At 42.0% G+C, this 21,770-nt stretch overlaps 1 protein-coding gene across 4 annotated transcripts in view; it reads left to right on the top strand.

The window, feature by feature from the left end:
• The window catches only part of MTA3 (metastasis associated 1 family member 3), a 1,736,304-nt gene that overhangs the window by 613,809 nt on the left and 1,100,725 nt on the right, over window positions 1-21,770 (top strand). For all 4 annotated transcript variants that reach the window (XM_069608476.1, XM_069608475.1, XM_069608474.1 and 1 more), the window contains one exon: window positions 2,848-2,906. In XM_069608476.1, coding sequence (XP_069464577.1) covers window positions 2,848-2,906 — 59 coding nt within the window. The remainder of the gene's footprint in view (window positions 1-2,847; window positions 2,907-21,770) is intronic.

The raw sequence follows: 21,770 nt of genomic DNA, 5'->3' as shown, positions 1-21,770 counted from the left end.
CCTCAAATGGCTTGCTGAAGCTAAATGAAGAGTCACCTTCTACGACCAGGAATTTGGAATTCACTTTCGCTGCCAAATGCTACAAGCATGCCATCCTACGGGCCAAGGTTACCTTGTATAACACCTGTATCGCCAATGCCAAATCAGACACAAGGGAAATGTTCTTCATCCTTAAGGTACTTGAAACACCTCCCAACCCTCCAGCCATTATCACCAACGATGATGTATGCTGCTCAAACAATCAAAACTCCAAAACTCAAAATTGCTCTCCGGATCTTTTGCCTCTCATCACATCCTTCATTAATGCTTCTTTCTCCTCTGACGCAGCCCTGTCTAGCCTCAAAGCTTGGGTTCTCCCCCTCCTCAAAAAAATAACACACTAGATCCAACAAACCCCACCAACTAGCGCACCATTGCGACAGTTCCATTCCTCCGAAAATCTTAGAGATGCCTACTTTCAAATCTAGCTTTATCTGGAAGCTAATCATATCCTGGGGATCTGTCAGTTGGGGTTCCGTCCTGGCCATGGTACAGAATCTGCTCTTTTGGACCTCAAGAATCAGCTGGATGACATCGGAGATGAGGGCAAGCTTGCCTTACTACTCCTTCCTGACCTATCGGCACCCTTTAACCTGTGGATCACAAGATCCTCTGCCACCACCTTGCATTGGCTGCTAACTTCTCGCCAGAAGCAACTACATGGATCGCCTCCTTCCTTGGCAAGAGGTCCATCAGGCTATTCAAAGGGAATGCTAATGGTCACCCTGCCACTGCACCCATCTCCTGCGGCATACTGCAAGCGTCGTATCTCTCCAACACTACAATATCTTCACAAGATCCCTTTTTGTCCCCCTTGATGCCATCAGCGTATCCTATACAAACTGTGTGGGCGACAGGCAAATCTTGCTCCCTCTCCCTGGCAACTACTCTGATGACTCCACCGGCCTGAATTCTGTCTACTCAACCATCCAACACACCACCTCTGCTTAAACAATGAAAAAACAGAGATCCGTCTAGTGGACCCATCAGCTGTGTTTAACCAGCTTGATCCCCAGTACTCCGTGTTTGTAATTGAGGGAATCCTGGTCTTAGTTTCACAGTCGGTGAAGACACTAGGAGTTTACCTGGATGCCACAATCTCCCTCACACGCCATGTGAATTTCATCGCCTCATCCGCAGCCTACACAATGAAACGTATTAATGCAGCTAGACCCTTCTTAGCCACTGAGAGCTGCCTCACAATTGCACAAGCTGCCATCGGCTCAAGACTGGACTACTGCAATGTTCTCTTTGCAAGCACCTCAGAACTCAACAGTAGGAAGATGCAGGTCATCCAGAATAATGCCGTCGGAGTAGGATTGAACATATCCAGGCTCGAATAAATCAGTGCAGCAAGAAGAAAGGCATATTGGCTCCACATCGCGAGAAGATTCGATTCAGGATACTACCAATCACTCACAGATGCCTATCGCAGGAAGCCCCTCACACGCCCCACCTTTCGCAGAAAATTACGAGTGCACCATCATCCAGACTCCCCACATCGGCCTATGCCCATTGCCTCATCAGCCCAAATTTAAACGGGGGGAAAGCTGGAGGCATAAGCTTCCCAACTATCGCAGCCCAGCAGTGGAACCAACTCCTGCTATCCTTGCGAGCAGACTGCTCCTACTGGACTTTCTGGAAATCTCTAAAAACTCTATTTGCATAAACCGGATCACTCGTGCCACCTGATTCCAACCCCCTTACAGCATTATGCCATGTGTTGCTATGCCAGACATGTCTTGTATTTTCTCTCTGCAAATAATTGGTCAAGTAAAACTCCTTGATGCCTGAGGACTTAGTGCGCTATACAAATGTAAAAAATGTATACATAGTGAAGCATTACTAAAGCTGTAAAATAAAGGAAACGGCTCTGTGTGTATTTTTTTTATTTTCAGCGTTTGGTGAAGGACTAGTTTCTTTAACATTTATATATCAAGAATCCTTGTTTGCATATCTGAAAATTTGGCGCTACTCTAATTTTCTATGTTTTTGTATTTGCAGTTTTTAAGTGCTATTTTTCTGTTAAGCATGGATGCTTTCGTCAGAAATTTATTTTGTGAAGCAGATTAAATGTTAAGAATCCAAGATTTTGCATAGCAATAGATTTCCTCACTTGAAATTACTGGGAAATATTCTTTAGCGTTCCATTTTATTATCTATTTTTTCTTGCTTTAAATCTATGTGCCTTCTTTTGCATTCTAAAAAACGTTGCATCACATGTTTATTGACGGGTGGCCTTTTAGAAAAGGAGATCTGGGAAAAACTGTTGAAAGATACTTGCTGTGCATACTCATTGCGTTCTGCAAACACATTATCATATATGTATTTGGCATTCCTTCAGTATAGTCCCCATTATTCTTACAGAATTAGGTGTAATAATTTTGTTTGTGGAAACCTGCATGGAAGTAATTGTGGGGGGTGATGTGCAGTAGATGGGATGTCACTACACTTAGCGAGTATGTCAGAAAGCTCAATCTGGGATACTTTGTACGGCCAGACTATCTGCCAATTTTATTAATATTGAAACTTGATCTAGCGAATCAATCTTGTTACTTAAGAAGTCTGTGGTCACGTCAGATACAAGTTAATAGCCTTGCTATAGCCAATTTTTGTAAAATTAAATGCCTTTAATTTTTTTAAGCTTTCTTTGTAGTGCTAAATATATGCTTCGTTCGTATGAGGATTTGGTTGTTTACGATGGCAAGCTAAGTTTGCTGACAGACATTTGATGTAGGAGGTTGCATGTACTACATTTTAAATGATATAACAAAGAGTATGCTTGTTTATACTTTTTTCTGCTTGTAGAAACGTCTGAAAGCTGCTGAAGCAGAGAGTAAACTGAAACAGGTGTATATCCCAACTTAGTAAGTACACTTGTTTTCAGCTAATTAAGCTCTAAATCATTGTGATTTTGTATACCAGTTTGTCATTTGAGCTAGAACTGCTTTTGAGATCAATGTGATCACTGCACTTACATAAGTTAGTTTGATGCCTTTGTTTTATTTTTTTACATTATAGGTTCCTGTGCGAATACAAGAGACAGTGCTGCAATAAGACATGCTATATTCTGTTGAAGTGCAAAGTCAGAATTCTGTAGTTTGATTTATAGTTCTTTTCGTAGTATTGAGAGTGGAGCTTGTGGAAGTTTGGCTTCCCAAATATTACCATTCGATGTCGTTTTTAACTTTGAGTTAATGTTTTTTACCATTATATACACTGTGATGTATGTGCTGTGTGGGTGAATGTGGCAAGTATATATGGATGCATGTGAAATGGTGCGGGCAGTGTGGATGTATGGGCATTATGCAGGTGTATGCACTGGATATTTATAGGATTGTAAATGTATGATGTGTAGTTGATGCCATATGCACAGTGTGAGGGAGTGTGTGTACCTTGAAATCAAATCATGGGCTGCCTGCTTTATCTGAAATAGTGTGTGGTCTGTCCCTCACACAATTTCGGTCATTGCTAATTCAGTCCTGTTTTTCTTTTAATTCTCGGACTTGACGTTGTGCACTTATAATAGGAAAGGCAAAAATGCAATCACCAGAATGCAAAAGATGATCTTTGGCACAGCAAACAAATCGATCGTGCTGCTTATTGCAAAACTGGACCGGATTAAAGGAATAGTGCACTCAAAAATGTAATCGTCCCGAGCAATCGGGCATGTGGTTTTAAGCAAACTGATGGATCGTGAAAACATTTCCTATGCACCTTACCTTAGTTTCTCTCACTTTTAAACTTGTGAAATCGAGTCAGGCGTGGCCATTTTATGCTAATCTTATGCTAATCTTATCAGTGGATCGATCGTCCTAAATTCAAGTGCCCCTGCGGCACTAAATCATATCACCCGCTCTTGAAGCGGACTATTCCTAGCGATATTCTCCACCTATTTTCATGACGTTGGTGGGCAGTGTAGCCAAACGCGCGCAGTCATCACCTACGTCTTAACGTCAGCTGACGCAGAGCCTGGAATATCAACATACACATCCTCTCACACCACAGCGTGTCCCAAATCAGAATAGAAAACACTATTTTTAAAGGAAACATCAATACTATTATAATTTATAATGTGCTTTTATTTAACAAAAAGCGCTCCGAGAACATCCACTGATTTAGATTAACCACCAATTTTTGAATGTCCTTGGGTTAGAGCATCAAATCTTTATCATGAGGCACACAGTGTTCCTTTCGGGGGAAGGTGTGCATTCGACGCACCTTGAATCGCAATGCTTTGGCATCAGCTTCCTGCTAGACTGTAAACGATGACAGGTTGCTCCTTGTTGCTGGTACCGCCAAAGGGCATACTGGTCGGGCAATCGTCCCGCATCAGCGTAATGGAAATCCATCCGTTTAGGCGTATCTGCCACTGCTGGCTGAAGAAACCATCTGTCGGTATTTGGAAACAATGGCATTTGCAGAACGGCACAATGTAGCTGTGTAGAAAACACAAAAATATATTTTAGTAGCCGTTCTTTATTCAAATGTATCCATGTTCCCTGTAATTCTGCACCGGGTGAAACCTAATAACGAACACAAACCACAAACAATGGAAACACACAGAAAACATCACAGAAAGTTTGAGTCTACGATGTGCTTGAGAGGTTAGCACTGTGGAGTATGTATAGCTCCTAATGGAATGCGGAAGCTGGTGGAAAAATGTAACATTTGCAAGGAACTTAGGGTTGGTGACCCTAAGTTCCCTGGGGGAGCCCAGACTTGGACTCCATGCTCACTGTGCTCAGAGAGCCACAGCTCCACCTCACTGATGAGACCCAACAAGGCTGAAACACGTCCATGGGGTTGCTGTAGGTACTCTTGTTCAGAAGGGAATTGCCATAGCATTTTGGTGCTGCACTGCCCATGTGGGCAGGGCAAATATGGATATGCAAGTAGTTATTTCCCATCTGTAAAAGGTACATTGAGCAAAAGGCGATGGCTGCGGAAACTCAAGTGTGAAAAAAACACATAACAGGTTATCATGCCATGTTCTTTCTACAGAGGGGGTGCCTGCTACCTTGTTTAAAAATGTAACGGAACTGCAACATTAAATTTGGCCAAGCGAACCAAGTCCCCTTGGAAAATGTTCTGCACCCGGCACATCCAATAATACAACGTTCATAGCACACCCTGATATCCCATGGGATGAAGTGGTTTAGATATTACTAGCCTGCATACTGGTTGTGTTAGCGGGTCGTCGATGAATAATTATCACAATATGCTCCAACTAACAAACCATAACAATGTAAGCAAGCAATACCGGTTAGAAAATGAAACCTTTACTCATTCGTCTTTAAAGTGTACACATATAAATTATTAGACTTTTATAAACAGCCCGAGAGTTACGCGATTGCTTTTTTAAATATGTTGTGGTATAAATTTAATCTACGGAATAAATTGTTGTGTATATTTTTTTTTAGTCAAATGGCATATTCGCACCTCGTTGAATTGTTCCATATGCATAAAGCCTAAATGCTGTTGCGAATCGCAATTTATTTTTTAATAGTTCAGTTCCATTCTCTTGTCGTAATAGAAAGTGTCCGCTCAGAACAACGGTTTGCATAGATTGAAAGTAAAGGTTACAATGTCCAGTTTCAAAATAGTGAATGTTATCCTTTCTGTCAGTATTCTCTTCTGTCCTTCAAGCCATGGAGATTCCTCCCTTTCGTCCAAGGTCGAATACCAATTGAACCTTGTTTAGAGCGTGTATGCCTAGTAGCTTTCTTTTCTGTAAAGGAAGGCCACAAAAAATTAAACACACCGTACAAGACTCGTCGGTGTGCACTCCCCACAAGCAACATCAAACAAAGTCATGGGGTCATGGGAGCGATGAGCCTGGCCGACCAACGTGGCATTTGAAATATGCATGAAAAATAAGCAAATTGATTGCTGGCATCCACCAATGCCGCGCGATCATGAATACTTTTTTAACCATCAATAGTGCTAGTAATTTAGTTATTTTTGTACAACAGTTACACTGAAGGTAATGATATCATATGAAATTATATTGCATTTATAACGCGCCTATGCATAAGTGATTCAAGACGCAACGAGGCAAAGCAGGGTGAACAGAGGGATGACCGAGACAGCAATCTTACTAGTGTTGGGAAGTAGACGATCCTTGCCCCCCATCCACCTCTTCGTCACTCTCGAAACATAACGTATGTAATAACCAAGGGGGGAGGCATAGCCAATCCCACGACATTCCGTTACACCACACCCAATCGCAATTAACACATACACTATAGTTTCTAGCCCAGCATTAGGAAACCATTTTGAAATAGCCCGAATGACATCTTTCTACTCGGCCCGAAATGTGTCTCTGTACAAATGAAGCTCTCACATCCCCAGCGCCTCGCTCAGCCAGCCCACACCATCGCCACCTCTGCGCGAGCCCTGTTCTCACGGAGGAATGTGCTCTGCAGAGAACGTGAGACACTGACGAGTGATGAGCCCAGGTGCCCATTCATCTCCACTAAACTTCCCCTGCACTCGCAGCCTCCACCCCGCCAGGCCAGAGCCCACCAGCTCAGACCCTGCCGTTCCTTTCATGCTGATATCCATCTGACCCGCCCGTGCCCCATCAGTCAAGGACCCACATCACAGCCGTAATCCTATGTAGTAATGTATTCTCCCAAAAAGCAACACACGGTAACCTATATCATGAGGACCCAAGCAGGGCAGATGGCAGATCAAACCTTTATGGTGTGCACCTGGGTACAGAGTTTGTGGTATCAAATATATTCCAACAGGTAGAGTTTAGAATGCCAATATATTATCTCATGTCACCGAAGTACCCCTATTCATGCAAGATTGTATGTCTGCCATTATTTATGCATTATCAGTTCAAGGCATACATTATTTTTCAAAAATTGATTAGCAGATTTTGCTAATGAACATCTTCTTGATTAGCAAATGATCTAATATTGAATGTCACCAGAATTAGTTGTACCCCAAGATATAGAATGAGCAAGAATGCAGAAATGATTTCTATGTACCTCCTGAAGTATAACATCAGTTAAATGTCTGTAAAATGTAAAGGTTTGCTGCAAGATATTTTTAGAATAAAACTTTGGGCTAGGCGTACCTCTCAGGCCTGAAGTGGGAAGGTCCTCTCTGCCTAATCTTCCTCTACACTGCAGACCAATTCCTACAAAATGGGCAAAACGCAACTCATTTACCGGCTACCCACAACAAAGCACACTCACTCTGGGGGGGTTAGGGGGGGGCCTCGAGAATCGACAGCCGAACAAATGCCAGCGCAGCTACTTTCCAATACCCAGCCCAGCAATCGGGGACAGCGTTTGGGCCTCTCGCCTTTACAAACAAGTGAGGCCTCGAGCCTCTGGGGGGGGGTCAAGCAACTGCCCCCATGGTTCCAGTCCGCAAACTGGCCAGTGTAAAGCTTCCTACTGGCTGCTTGCCTCGTGATAAATTCGGCAGCTAACCTCCATGCACCACTGCAGGCTGCTCGGACTGGCCTATATAGGACAATAGGCCCATGGCCTAACCAAGAACGCAGAATGCTTGTGTGGGCCCATTTATTGGGTCAAAGTGAGCCACCTTTTTGGCCAATGTGGGCCAGTTTGATGAGTCACTGGAGTCCAGTAACTCATCAAACTGGCCCAATAGTTTTGACCAGTGTTGCTGAATTAAAATGTACAATTTGCCTCACCTACCCCGGGGTTATTCAAACAATGTCACAAAAGGAATTCATTCACTGTGGAGCACTTTTTCGGTTGGTGCCCAAGACAATTTTATGCCCCAGTCCGACCCTGCCCCACTGTTTCCACCATCAGCAGTGGGGAGGCCAGCGGGGGGGGGGGGACACATCAGAGTCCCCTTCACAGTTCTATATATGGTCCTGCACCCTGCCGTCAATGTGCTCTTATTTAATGACCTTCACTGTATGACCAGTGGCGTTGCTGGGGTGGGGGGGAGGGGGGGGTCACAGTGCCCCTTGTGCCCACCTACTTAACCTGATGAAAAACAACTAAGGCGAAATGTCCAATTTCGGTACTGCAAAATTCAGGGAAAACCTTTGTATTGGTTCTTGGAGTTTACATGTGCACATTTTAAAGTGTTGATTTTATGGAAGGCGAATGCCTTTTTTCCAATGCAATTTGGGTGGTTGTGAAAAGGCAATTTAATGAAATATGCATATTTCAGTTTGAACCGCAAATGTCTACCTTTTTGACATGTGAGCAGAGCCAGGTGAAAATGGGCAGGGTTTTGTGACTCACTGTGGGCAGGGCATAAATCTCAGGAATTTTGATTTTCAAATGTAGGCAGGTATGGGTGCTGGGTGTTGAAGAGCGTCTGCTCTGTAACACCCAGCACCCGCCCTAATAACTCAGCCTTGTGCTCGTAGAAGACCTCTTCTACGAGCACAAGGCTGCGTTATTATGGCGGGTGCTGGGTGTAAGTGGCTGAGAATAATATTGGGTAGGAGAAATATTATCTGCCACTTACACCCAGCACCCAACAGATAAATTAATAAAAAGGGCCCGTCTCCCCCAAATTAATAAAAAGGGACCGTCTTCCCCCACCCAAACCTCCTTACCGTTGAAGCCGGAGTAGAGTGTGAGGGGGGCGGAGATCCTCCTCTCACAAGACACCACACCCGGGCTGGGCTCACATTGATACGATGTTTTGAGCCCAGCCTGGGTGTGTCTGCCTGCCTGCCTTGCTTGCAGTGCACGCTGTGCACAGAGGCAGGCATTAAAAGGAACCTTTTTTTTGGTGGAAAATCAGTAACTGCGACATGAACATAAACAGCAAACAGGCTTAATTATATCGCAAATGGCGATGCAATACCGCTTATTTTATGCCCTGCAGTTTCTGTTTAGTTTAGTTCGATGCATTGCTCCCTTGCCCTGACCTTCACACCGCTTAGATGAGCCCAGCTGACCCACGCGTGCCAAGAGCGACAGAGACCAGATCGCGCAAGTCCAGTGGAGAGGGGAAGGGGAAAAGTGCAGGGCGAAAGAGGGAGGGGGTAGTTAGGGCAAGAGGGACACCCACCGTGTGCCACCAATAATGTGAGAAGAGAAAGGAGAGAGCACAGATACCATGTGTAGATTCCATAGTTCTGGCGAGGGAACGACAAAAAGGGTGTTGGTGGGGGTTTGCCTGGAGGAAGAACTGGTATAGGTATCAGCGATAGGGAGGCCAGGATTGGAGAACAGGATGTCCTTTTTAAACTTCTGCTACCTGATTTAGTGAGGAGAGCAGAATATTCGACAGAGAAGCATTTAGAAACGATAGGAGAGACAGAGAGCACTATACAGTAGGTAGGTTGTTGAGAGAAGAGGAAGGGCGGTGGAGGGTCCCGGGGGAATACATGGGAATGACACACGGAGGGGCTCATGAAAAGCAAAACCCAGTTATGATATGTTAGTTATGGGGTTGACACAGGTCAGGCGATTGATCATTGCTATGAAAATCTTATCCACCATAGGCCATCAATGCCACTGCCATGAACTGCATGTGTGGATGTGGTTTGGGTCTAGCAGAGGGATTTACAGACAGCAAGCCTCAGTGTACCTTTGCCTGGTGGCAAATATCCATTAGCCTATCTATAATTCAGAAACCAAAAAAGGGCAGTGTTGCACCAATCTTCTAGGACAATTCTATTTTGAAATATATCACCAATAGCAACCACGGACATGTGTCTCATCGATCGAAGACCAGTAATATAAATGAAGGGAAGGCAAAAGATATACATTAATCATACACCGGATTAAATCAGCATAATTAAATATTTCTCAATACTTTTTAGAACCTTGAAATTCAAGTTTAATAGCATTTGATTGATGTACAATGTACAAACATTGGGGAACATATCCCAAATGTTAAATTGAGCATACTAAGAACACGGCTGCAAATCCTTTATAACGGGAAGTCAACTATTTAACAAGTTCAGCTTTAGGTGGACAGGGCTTGTTTGTAATGTTTTGTGACGTATGTGTCCTAGGAACAAAAAATCGGGATCGATTCCATGACTATGGCCAACAAAGTCAAAGTGACATCTTTCACAAAATCAAATTGCATTTCCTGGTATATTGGCTAGGCCACCCATTTTTTGCTTCGTTTAGCAAAGGCCAAGGTGTAACGAAGCATCCCAAAGTTTCCGGCAGTTCTCGATTGTTCGTTTGCTAAGTTCTCGTTGTGCGTGAATCCAGCTAGTAATATTCGGGCCTGCATACCGTGTATGCTGAAATGCAACCTTTTGGGCCTGTACTTTAGGCACATATTGTGGAACACCTCCAAATCTCCAGTGTGACAGAAGTCTGTGAGTCCCTTTTAGGAGTCTTGAAAGAGTGTTATCGTACATGATCTTCTCAAGAGCTTTGTGTGGAGGTAAACATGCCACCCACCACTTCTTCTTCCATTCATGCTCCTCCGATAAAGGTCCATGTGCACATTTGTGAACATTTTGATTTTCTGTCCATGAGTGAACGTTGGAACAGTGGTGCATTAATGAGTGCCATTTTTCAAGTAGAATTTCCACAGAGCCATCACAAATTTTGGAGCTCCACCAAAGATGGTTGCTGAAAGACTGAGACCACTGTAAAATATTTTCCGAACCCTTTCTTTTGCCAGCAGCTGGAATTACTGATTTGGCAACGTGCCATACATCAAATTGATGATTGGAAACTGTTCTCGCATGGCCTATTGAAACATGTCTGTCAGTGGCTATGAGGTCTATTTGCATTCCCCTCGATTGAAGATGTTCGAGGGATTTGATCAAACCAGGTTTCTCCATGGCCACAGAAGATGTACATTCGGACACCTGCGTAATCATCAAACTCCCCATTTTTTCACTTTCCATGTCTTGAAAGTGGTATGTACTGTATTTTGCTGAAAATCCGGGGCTTACTCACTGTCCGTCGCCAGCTAGCCAGAAACGTTTGCCAGAGAAAGTGCTTTCGATTGACATCTGTTCAATTTTCCAGGCTTGACTAATAGCGGGGAATAAGAATTCACTTTGATATTTTGTAATACTGGGTTTTAGCAAGGAACTGAACTCCCACAAATTGAAGACATCTTTCTGAAAGTTGAGCCACTGAAAAGTAAAGCTGCTGAAAATAGTAGATTTCCAGCTGGGACTTTGCCCAGCATCGGTTGAGCGGACCATGTGCATGTATCATGGAGGTGGACACAGCTGGCTTGGATTTTCAGTTTAGTGTCATGTAATACACGAGACACATTCACCAATGGCTCCCTGCATATTTTCCCCTTACATACATTCAGCATCAGTATAATCTCTACCAGGCAGCTGTTCAATACAATGTATTTTGGCTCCTTTACTAGCCAATGGTCCTGCATGAATGTGGTTTGTGACTCAACTGCGGTGGTCAAATCACCCAAACAAGGCAAACTGTAGTCGAGATCTTAGGCAAGTTCCTCAGTCAATTGCGTCGAAACTTCAGTCTGTTAGTTCAGCTTGTGTTATTTGCACACGAATTGGAGAAACCGCCAACGTCGAATGTTTATTGGGTAGACCTTTTTTTGCGGGTGTAGATTGTGTCAAGTGGTCTGCGAGGAATTCAAATGCATCTTTTTTTATATTCAGTTTCCTCTTGTCGAGTTCTCACATTGTAGCAATGGTCCAAGAACACTTTGCTGGCTTTGCCGGTCACATTCCATTCAGTTTCAGGCCATTGGGCATAAGCATCACGAGTTTGCTTATTGACTGTACCACGCTGCGCCTCAAATATTAGTTGTTCCATGTTGAAATCTGTCTGGAAAGCCACATCGTTGGTTTCATTTGGTGTCTGGGTCTTATACTTCTTTTCCTTCTGGGCCTCTGGGAGATGTGTTGTAAAAACATGTTCAATGTACAGCACACATACAGAAGATAACACTTTAAATACAAAAACATGTTATGAAGAAAACACCAGCACAAAACACTTCTAGAAAACGAAATTGTTTGTTAGTTACCCTTGTTTTCTTGATTTTCTGTGAAACCGTGGTCTTCTCTTTCACAACTGCACCAGCAAGCTGAAAAAAAATGTTTTTGTATGGTTTAAATCAAGCACATTTCATTTACACGCAAACAAAACATATTTAAATATCAACAAGCAGAAGCAACTTGATTGAATAAAAAAAATGACTACATAAAAATGTATTACAAATCCTATTTGATGTCCAAGTGTATCCAGTAGTAGTTTATGTTCACCTCTGATCCATGTGCCTCCACTTCGAATTCCACACCTTGTGTAAATTCCTTGAATAGAATATGCAGGGAAAAAAAGAAATCATATTGGCAGGGCTCCAGATAAGGCGAGTACCAGGCCTTTTTACGCATGAAAATCTTATAAATACGCCATCTTTATTATTTTCCTGGGTACATTTACACACAGGTTTAGAGCAGAGGGCAGTGCAAAGGTCACTGACAGAAACCAGAAGGCTTCTTCTGATTTCTATCTACATGGATGTAATTGCAAGCAACCTCTGAAACAGAATGTATTTCTCTGAAGCCTTTCAAAAAAATAAACTGCACACTGATAAAAGGAATGGTTTGTTTCCATTCAGCTTCAAAAGCACTGTGCATGTTTTCGTCGAATTTTAGGATTGTATAATTAATAAGATGGAAAACTAAGTTGCAATTGAGATTTGTTTTTTTTTAAAACATTTTTTTTTTAACAAGTTATGCTTTTTTCCAGTGAAAGCAAACCAGTATTGGACAATTGTATTTTTCAGAGTTCCGGTGCTTTGCGCATAATCATGCAGAGGCAGATCATTTTTACACTTCTAATTTAATTTACAGTCTAATTATAAAAACAGTGTAAAATGATGACTATGCACAGTCTAGTTTACATCCATTCAACCTTGCAGTCAATGGGGTACATTACTATAAATGGTCAGTGGGACAGTGGCAGCAGAGTCTTTGCTCAAGGGTGAGTAATTGTCATTACACTGATCACAGGTGTTCTAGCCTCTCAAATCTTCAAGACTACAAATAAAACATCCAAAACCTGACTCTGAAAGTGCAAGCGCTGTTCAAAAACAAACAAATGAAAGTTACATTGGTAATTGAAATAGAAACTCAGCAAAACCTGTCCTAGTGATAATCCAGATGGGTATTTAACTTTATGTAGCGCTTCATAAATGGTTAGTCATATTTCTAGGTACTGTGATCATTATACCTCACTCGATACTCAGTTAACCAACCTCTGAAGGATGTTGGCCAATAAGATCGCTCAGCCGGTTCAGCACTCGTTGCTGCAATCTCTGTGATCTTTGGGTTGCGGGTTCGAATCCCGGCAAATCCAACTCAGCCTTTCATCCTTTCGAGATCAATAAAGGAGTACCGACTTTGGTTTGGTGGTAATTGTGATAGATATGTTATGTACAGCGCTTTGCCAAAAGAGCTATATAAATAACCATTTGACCACTAGATTAGATATAGAATTTAGCATGGAGTCCTTGCCTCTCAGCATTGTTGTATCATAACATTGGCATACCATTAGGTAGTAATAGCTCCAGGAAATTAGGACTTTCATTAAACATCAAAAGACAATTCTACTATTGAATCTCAAAACACAATACAAATTCAAGTATGCTTTACTATATAATTGGCTAGGTTTTCGTGATTTCAATATATAATATATATATATGAGAGATCAAATGGGCAGAAATAATGAAAGGTGTATTCTGTCACAATGCAGAAAGCTGCCGCATAGTAATGATTGCCATACAGTTTCTTCACACATCGGCTGGATGTTGCATACATTTAACTCTCTTGCGAAGGAGAAAAGTCATTTTTACTCTTAGAATCACATTTGCTCTCAAGGTTTAAAATAGAGAGTAAAATACTCCCACCTCAAAATCTTATCTGGAGCACTGCATATTGGACATTAAAATCTTTCATCACACACGGCGCTTACACACATACCCTTGCAACCAGTGTACGTCATTTAGTCAAAATATACATTTCAAATTTCACCTGATAGCCATCCAAGATGGCAAGCATATTTGATCAGAGATCACTGTGCAAAACATACTGATTGTAATCAGTGCTCCAGATAAGATTTTGAGGTGGGAGTATTTTACTCCCTGTTTTTAAACTTTGAGAGTAAATGTGATTTTAAGAGAGTAAACATGACTTTTCTCCTTTGCAAGAGTAAAAATGTATGTGAAAGCCAGCCGACGTGTGCAAAAACTGTATGGAAATCATTGCTATGCGGCAACTTTCTGCATTGTGACAGAATACACCTTTCATTATTTCTCTAAAGTTTAGCCATTTGATCTCTCCTGTATTTATTTAAATGTTGAAAACACAACCTAGCCAATTACATAGTAAAGCAAGCATGAATTGTATTGTGTATTTTGAGGTTCTATAGCAGAATTGTCTTTTAATGTTTAATGAAAGTCCTAATTTCCTGGAGCTATTACTACCTAATGGTATGCCAATGTTACGATTACAACAGTGCAGAGAGGCAAGCACTGCATGCTAAATTCTACATCTAATCTCATGGTCAAATGGTTATTTATATAGCGCTTTTGGCAAAGCGCTGTACATAGAACATAGATATTAAGATTATAAAAATCAAAAGAACCCTCTGGGTTTATCAAGTAACCTGCCCTTTGCACTGCCTGCCCTCTGTTCTAAACTTGTGTGTAAATGTACTCAGGAAAATAATAAAGCTGTCGTATTTACAAGACTTTCATGCGTAAAAAGGCCTGGTACGCACCTTATCTGGAAGCCTGATTGTAATGTTGCCCTCAAACATTTTGCAATGTATTCTGTATTAGGGAGGAAGTGTAATGTTAGAACTGAAATCATAATAATTTGAAACACTGCACGTTTATATGCATGTCACTGTCTAATAGTATCCTATGTAGGATTTACTTTCTTTCATTCAAGGGAACTGTAAATACTCATACCTCCTACTCTGGACCAGCTGCAAAGGGCGATGTAATTGTAGTCTTAAGTACCAACATCCCCAGTACTGTAGTGGGTTATAATGGAGGGGGGATGGATTGCTGTGAAGTATGTAAGCATAAAAGGGCACCAACCATTCTTTCTTGTCCCTTAGACTTGCCACCAGCTGGCCGTACTTTTATTTATTGTCTTATTTATTTATTGTTTATTTTATGTATTGTCTTATTTATTTTATTTTTATCCTATGTACTGCACTGTGCCCTACCCCCCGCACTACCTCCCACCCGCTCTTCCCTGCACGTACACGATCTCAATGTCACCTGGCCTAGTAAAATCGTCATGTCTTCCCTCTGTTCCCCCCCTTTCCTCGTCACGCCTTGAAACTCTTGTGTATAGGCGTGTTATAAATGCCGTATCATATCATAGACAAGTGAGCATGTCCTTGATTCACTGAAAAATTGAAAAAAATATTCATAAAAGCTCATTTGTATTTTGTTTTGTTGCTGGCACACATATACTACAAATTGTGTACTTCGGGTTGCAGCACAGTGTGTGATAATCCCCTGTACTGTCCAATGTCACTGGGGAATTTGGCACGAATGGCTCCAACGACACAGGCGGGTATTACTCGTTGAACGCGGACAAGCCTCCCATAAAGCCACCATGTAAATGAAGGGTAGGCCACGAGCCTGTACCACCTGTGGAAGAGAAACATACAAACTGTATTTAAATGAACCTGATAAGTGTACAAACATTAATTCAAAATGAAGGGCATATTATCAGAATTGTATTTAGAATCATATTTCTTGCCATTAGGTGTCTTAAATTGTTTAATTCATTTTAATGAAATAATGTGTTGGCATTACGGGATTGATTATGCACATGAAGTGGGGAATTTCTAATCTACTTGAACAACGAGTTATACGGCATTTGAAAATCATTTTGACGCTCGAGTGCTTTACAAGGAACTACATCGCTCTGGGTGCCAAACGTGGGTCGAACGCATCATTTTCAGCCGACCCAGATAACTGCCTGTTTTGGCCTGGAACAGCGGTCGGCGGGGGAGACTGCTACTTCTGGCTGTGCTGTCTGACTCCACACGGACTCGGGATCTGGTTGAGCCGTATTGCTTAGAAGTGATAGCTTTTATATCAGGAGGAAAAAAGTATATCTATGACATACCAGCATTTAACATTCTGGATAATAATAAGGGGGCAATCACATTGAGAAGCCTAAATAAAATCTAGGAATTGCTTCCCATTGGATTTGTGGACTCCCACAATTAAGAAGTTGGAAGGCATTAAGGCTGGTTTAATTAATGCCAGATGTGTATGTGCAAACTACTGAGATTTTTACTTTGATTGAGGAGCAAGCCCTTGATAATCTTTTTATAACTGACATGGCTCACAGAGGTGTCACATGTAGTTTTTCACGATTTAGTACCAGATAATGTTTTGATTCAACACATGAGCCCTGCGGGTCTTAACCCTGATGTATATTCTTACCCATCTGCTTTATGTAACCCACTGTACCTTTTTGCTGTGTACCTTTTTTGCTTTATTTCCTTGTATATTTCTTGCTGCCTACTTTATATTTTATTGTGTAACCTAAGCTTTAAGTATTCCTGTACTTCGTGCGCCCAGTTACCTATGGGTTTGGTGCGCCCTACAAATCAATAAATAAACAAACATAGACAGAGTGGGTAAACTGGCTGGGGCATTCCTATTATTTACAAAGATATGATATGATATGGTATTTGTAACGCGCCTATACACAAGTGTTTCAAGATGTATTGTGCATTTCCCATTTTAAAGTACTTGATTGGGGAAATGAATCACAAGTGGGGCAATTTACTATTGAGTTATCCCCTAACCCAGCTACTCATGTGATATTGAGCTATAGGCCTCCAGGATCATACAAAGAATTTTTAGAGTGTCTTGATTTATTCCTAACTACAGTAGGCAGGAAACATGGTGAAATACTGCTATTGGGGGACTGGAATTTGTGTCTGGATGATTTTAATCATCCAGGCTCTATGGAACTTTGGGATATTTTGGGAAATCATGGTTTTAGGCTTTTACGAATAACATCTACTCATAAAAAGGGTCCTTGCCTAGCTCATAGTAATAGGTATTTGTAGTTCATTTTTAGACAATATACCAATTCAATAGTCCGATCACAGGCTCCAATTATTCATACTAACAGCCAGATTGAAGAATTCTCGAAGTCCTAAATTGGACACTGGGATATTAACACGGAGACATAAAGATTTGGAAAAAATATCTGCATTGGAATAGTTGAATTTACTCTCTTTGGTCGACACTTCATTGTCCAGCGAAGATTTCTTTCATATTGGAACTAAATTTATGGAAGATCTGTTCTAGGGTTGCACCAAAAAAAACATACAAAAAAAGGATTTAGAAGCCCTGGTACACACAAGGTCTGATACCATTATGCAAACAAGTCAGTCGGACAAGGCGTAATTGGCAAACACATCAAATGGAAGAAGATGACATCAAAGCTAAAACAGCACTTAGGATTTATAAAAAGGCTATGTTTAAGGCAAAATGAAAATTTCTCCACAAAGAAATTTGTGAGGCAGGAACTAATTCAAGAGAACTTTACTCTATTATCTCCAAATTCCATCATCCTACTAGCAATAATATGTCTATTACTCCATCGCTGGCACAGGCCAACGATTTTAATCGTTTTTTTGTAGATAAAATTGCTACAATTAAGAGTAATATCGCAGCTATGAGCCCAACCCCTTTTCCCTCAGCGCATTGAAGCACAAATTCAGATAATTGGCAGTCACGAGCAAGTGGCCCATCCTGTAAGACAGTTTAATTTTCGTCATGTGACAGTGGATAACATACATGCAATGATGAAAAAGCTGAAACCAACCAATGACTGCCTATTTGTCATGCAACACATTCCTACCTGGCGTCTGTGGCCCCGATTCCGACTACGCACTTCCCAATTCCTGTCACGTCCACTTAACGGTCTAGTCTTTTTCCGCTTAAGCGAACGTGGCATTATTTAAGCCACACCCTATCTTCCTTTTGGTTGTTGCAACCCTTTCCGGTCAGCTGTGCTTTCTTTTGCTGCCGCGGTTTGCTATACGCTGTATTCTGGCTCCGCTGAGCTTTCCTCTTTTTACTCCTCCTCATCCTTTCGGGTTCCGATTCCCGGGACCTTTCTCTCTATTTTTCTTCTTATTCTTTGGCATATGTACCATCTTGTTTGCTTGCAGTTTTTCCGTTTTCCTGTAGTAGGAGCTATTGAATTTCCTACACTTCCTGTTTCTTTATTATTCTTTCCTCACTTTCTATTTGAGATTTGCTGATTTCCGCTGAGTTCAGCTGCTACTACCTCCATCAGGATACCCACTTGCCGTTGTGATTCCCCGGGGTTTTTCCCTAAACTTAGCTTTTTTCCCCTTTCCGGTCCCTCCCGGGAGGGGGTCACGGTCAGGGCGTTTCTATCGCTCTCACTGTGGCTTCTTCTCTGCATATCCGCAAAAAAGAAAAAAAGAAAAGGACTACAGAGCGCATCGAACTCTCAGATCTATTGAAGAAGACTCTGATTCAACAGGTGAGGAGGTGGAGGAGGGAAGCGGGGATATTGATGTCGAGATTGCTGACACTATTTCCTCTTCCAGCAGTTGTGGCCAGGCGTATGGCTTAGGAAATTGCTCCTTTTGTTATTACTTTTGTAAATAAATCGTTAGACCACGGATCAGTGCCTGACATGCTAAAATACACCATTTTGACCCCTATTCTAAAAATAAAATCCTATTTGAATCCACTTGTTCTCCAAATGTATCGCCCTACTGCCAGTATTCCCTGGCCTGGGAAGATTTTGGAGAAAGTGGTGACTCAGTAACTGCAAGCAATTGTTGAAGAGCAACTTCTCTTGGACCCTTTACAGTCCGGGTTCCGTCTGGAAATTCGGTATGGAAACAGCTCTGTTGGCAGTCTATGATGAACTTTTGAAGGTGGCCGATTAGGGCAAGCTTTCACTTTTGGTGATGCTTGACCTGTCAGCCGCCTTTAATACGGTCAACCATACTATCCTTCTAGAGAGGCTGAGGGTGGTTGGGAAGGTTTCTAAGCATGCCATTCGGTGGTTCAGATCTTTTTTGCAAAGGCGTCAACAATGTGTTAGACTAGGAGCCTATACGTCAGATCCATGTACTGTAGGTTGTGGGGTTCCACAGGGCTCATCACTGTCACCGCTCCCCTTCAATCTATATCTTCGAATGGTCATGGAAATTCTGAGACGTCCTGGAATAAGTTTCCAATCCTATGCTGACGATACTCGGATTTATATTACAGTTGATAAGGTTGAGGAATCTTTTGCAAGGATTTGTGACTGCCTTCAGGAGATTAGTGAATGGATGCCCTCTAACCAACTGCAATTGAATGCAGCCAAGACAGAGTTTATCCTGTTTGGCCCTGAGCACCGTTCAGCCATTATAAAGAATCGGTCACTTCCCACGTTATCGGGAGTTGAACCTAAATTTTCAACTAAGGTTAAAAATCTTGGCTGCATTTGGAAGGACAATCTAGGTAGTGAGAGCCAGGTTGGAGCTAAGGTGAAAGCCATCTTTTACTCTTTGAGACTTCTCCGGCAAACCCTCCCATATAGTCTGGAAGGGTATCATGCTATGGTGGTGGGAGCACTCACAAATACCCACCTAGACTATCGTAATAGTCAATTGGTGGGCATCCCAATAAAACAACTTGGCAGAATGCAAAGGGCGCCGAATGCAGCGGTTAGGTTGGTCTGTGGGCTAAATAAAACCTCCTATGTATCACCTTCACGGCGTTTGCTCCTCTGGTTATCGGTTGAGGAACGCATTAAATTCAAGATAGCTTGCTTGGTGATCAAGTGTTTGAACAACCTAACACCGGATTACCTGAAAGATAAACTTGAGCAGTAATAACAGTCCAGATGCTTACGTTCAAGGGACCAAGCTGTGTTAGTTATCTGTTTCCTCCCCCCACACCCCTCATCTACTTTTGTGTCTAGAGGGGATAGAAGATTTTCAGTGTTTGGACCTAGACTTTGGAACATCTTACCCAGGGAAATTAGGACTTTGGATTCTGTGTCAGTTTCGTAAAGTTTTAGTTTAGTTTATTATTTATATGGCGCGCCATACCCTGGGGCATCGGGGCGCAAACAGACAAGGATAAAGCTTTGAAAACGTTTTTGTTTAAATAAAGTTTAGCTAGTCCTGTCGCAACTGTCCCGTATTCTGGATGAAATTGTGATGCGCTTATGTATGAATACTATCACAATTTTAGATACTCGTTTCAGCAAATTCATCTGCGCCATTACACCGTTTGCTCCGTTTCAAGCGCGGTATACATCCTCAAAATTCAATCAATCAAAATGCACACTGTATCCTATGGCTTAGTTGCCCGTACAAAAGTTACTTCATGGATCAATGAACTTGGGCTTTGAAGTGTACACACATTAAAGAGGTGAACACATATGCAATTCGTAACATTTGGGGCACAGAGAAATATTGTTTCTTAGTTGAACGTGAAAGACACCCAACATGAACACTCTGATTTCCCGAAAGAAAATGTATTGAATTGGCAGACTGCATTCATTAAGCAGTGATGGTTCCATAGTTAAGACAATATAGGAGACACACATGAAATGTTAGTGGCCTCAGTGGTCAAAATGATATCACACCTAGAGTACACTTACTCGTTACTTGTATTGCAAGGGTGAACTGTTGCGTGAAGTTCGTGCATAAGCACCTTCATAATCCACAACACAGACCTTGTGAGGCAGGCTGCCTTGAAGTCATGCAGCTCAGTAACGCATAGTGGTGGTATGTCTTCTTCCGATATGTAGGCCAAGCATCCAGAGTTTTCTTTGCAGCAGCAGTTCTCTTCCTCGGTTGGCATGACCTTGCACCGATTGCAGGTACACCAGGTGGAAACCTCTCCATGCGACTAGGCTCCAGTGATTAGTCTTCCCAACTGTTGTCCGATGTCCTATCGATTCTGCATCTTTCTCTATCAGCTAATTCTGCCTCGGAATACTCTGGCTCGTACTGGTAGGGGGGTATTGTTGCCACTTGTGTACGAGCGCGATACAAAAAAATATATATTATACGACAAAATGTTTCAATCAAACGCAAGTAACGATTGAAATCAATAGTAATGCTAGTATAAGTATCTGTTCGCAGGGGCTCCATGCAACAAAGATAGCTGAACAGAGCAGAAACGAGTCACAGGCTATATTAAAAAAAAACAGTGAAACGATTGAAAATCAACTCTGATGTCTGATGAGAAGCGGTCTGTTTATACTTTTTGAGGAAAGAGGCGTCCTGCCATTTCCATGGAGACACGGTATTATCTGGCGCACAGAGAACGTTGACACAAGATGTGCCTTTGCGTTGTGAAATGGGCCGTACACGTCTAGTGAGGTCAGCTTCAGGGGGCGGGTGATATGATTTAGTGCCGCTGGGGCACTTGAACTTAGGGTGATCGATCCATGGATAAGATTAGCACAAGATGGCCAGGCCCGACTCGTTGATTTCGCATGTGTAAAAGTGAGGAAACGAAGGTAAAGTTCATAGGAAATGTTTTTATGATCGATCAGTTTGCTTAAAACCACATGCCCAAACGCTCGGGACAATGACCTTTTTGATCGCACTATTCCTTTAACTACAGATGACTAAGGGTAGAAGATGAACATAAAGTAAAGGTTTGGTTCCCAGCAGTTTAATCCTTGAACTACTGAGTGTCTGTCACATATTCAAGCTTCTCTCAAAAGAACAAACTAAATATGTTTCGAAATTATGCACATTAGT

The sequence above is a fragment of the Ambystoma mexicanum genome, chromosome 4q (assembly GCF_040938575.1).
Source record: "Ambystoma mexicanum isolate Mex_15411 chromosome 4q, UKY_AmexF1_1, whole genome shotgun sequence".
Lineage (NCBI taxonomy): Eukaryota > Metazoa > Chordata > Amphibia > Caudata > Ambystomatidae > Ambystoma > Ambystoma mexicanum.
Note: the sequence above shows the minus strand (reverse complement) of the source record. Positions and strands in the feature narration are given on the sequence as shown.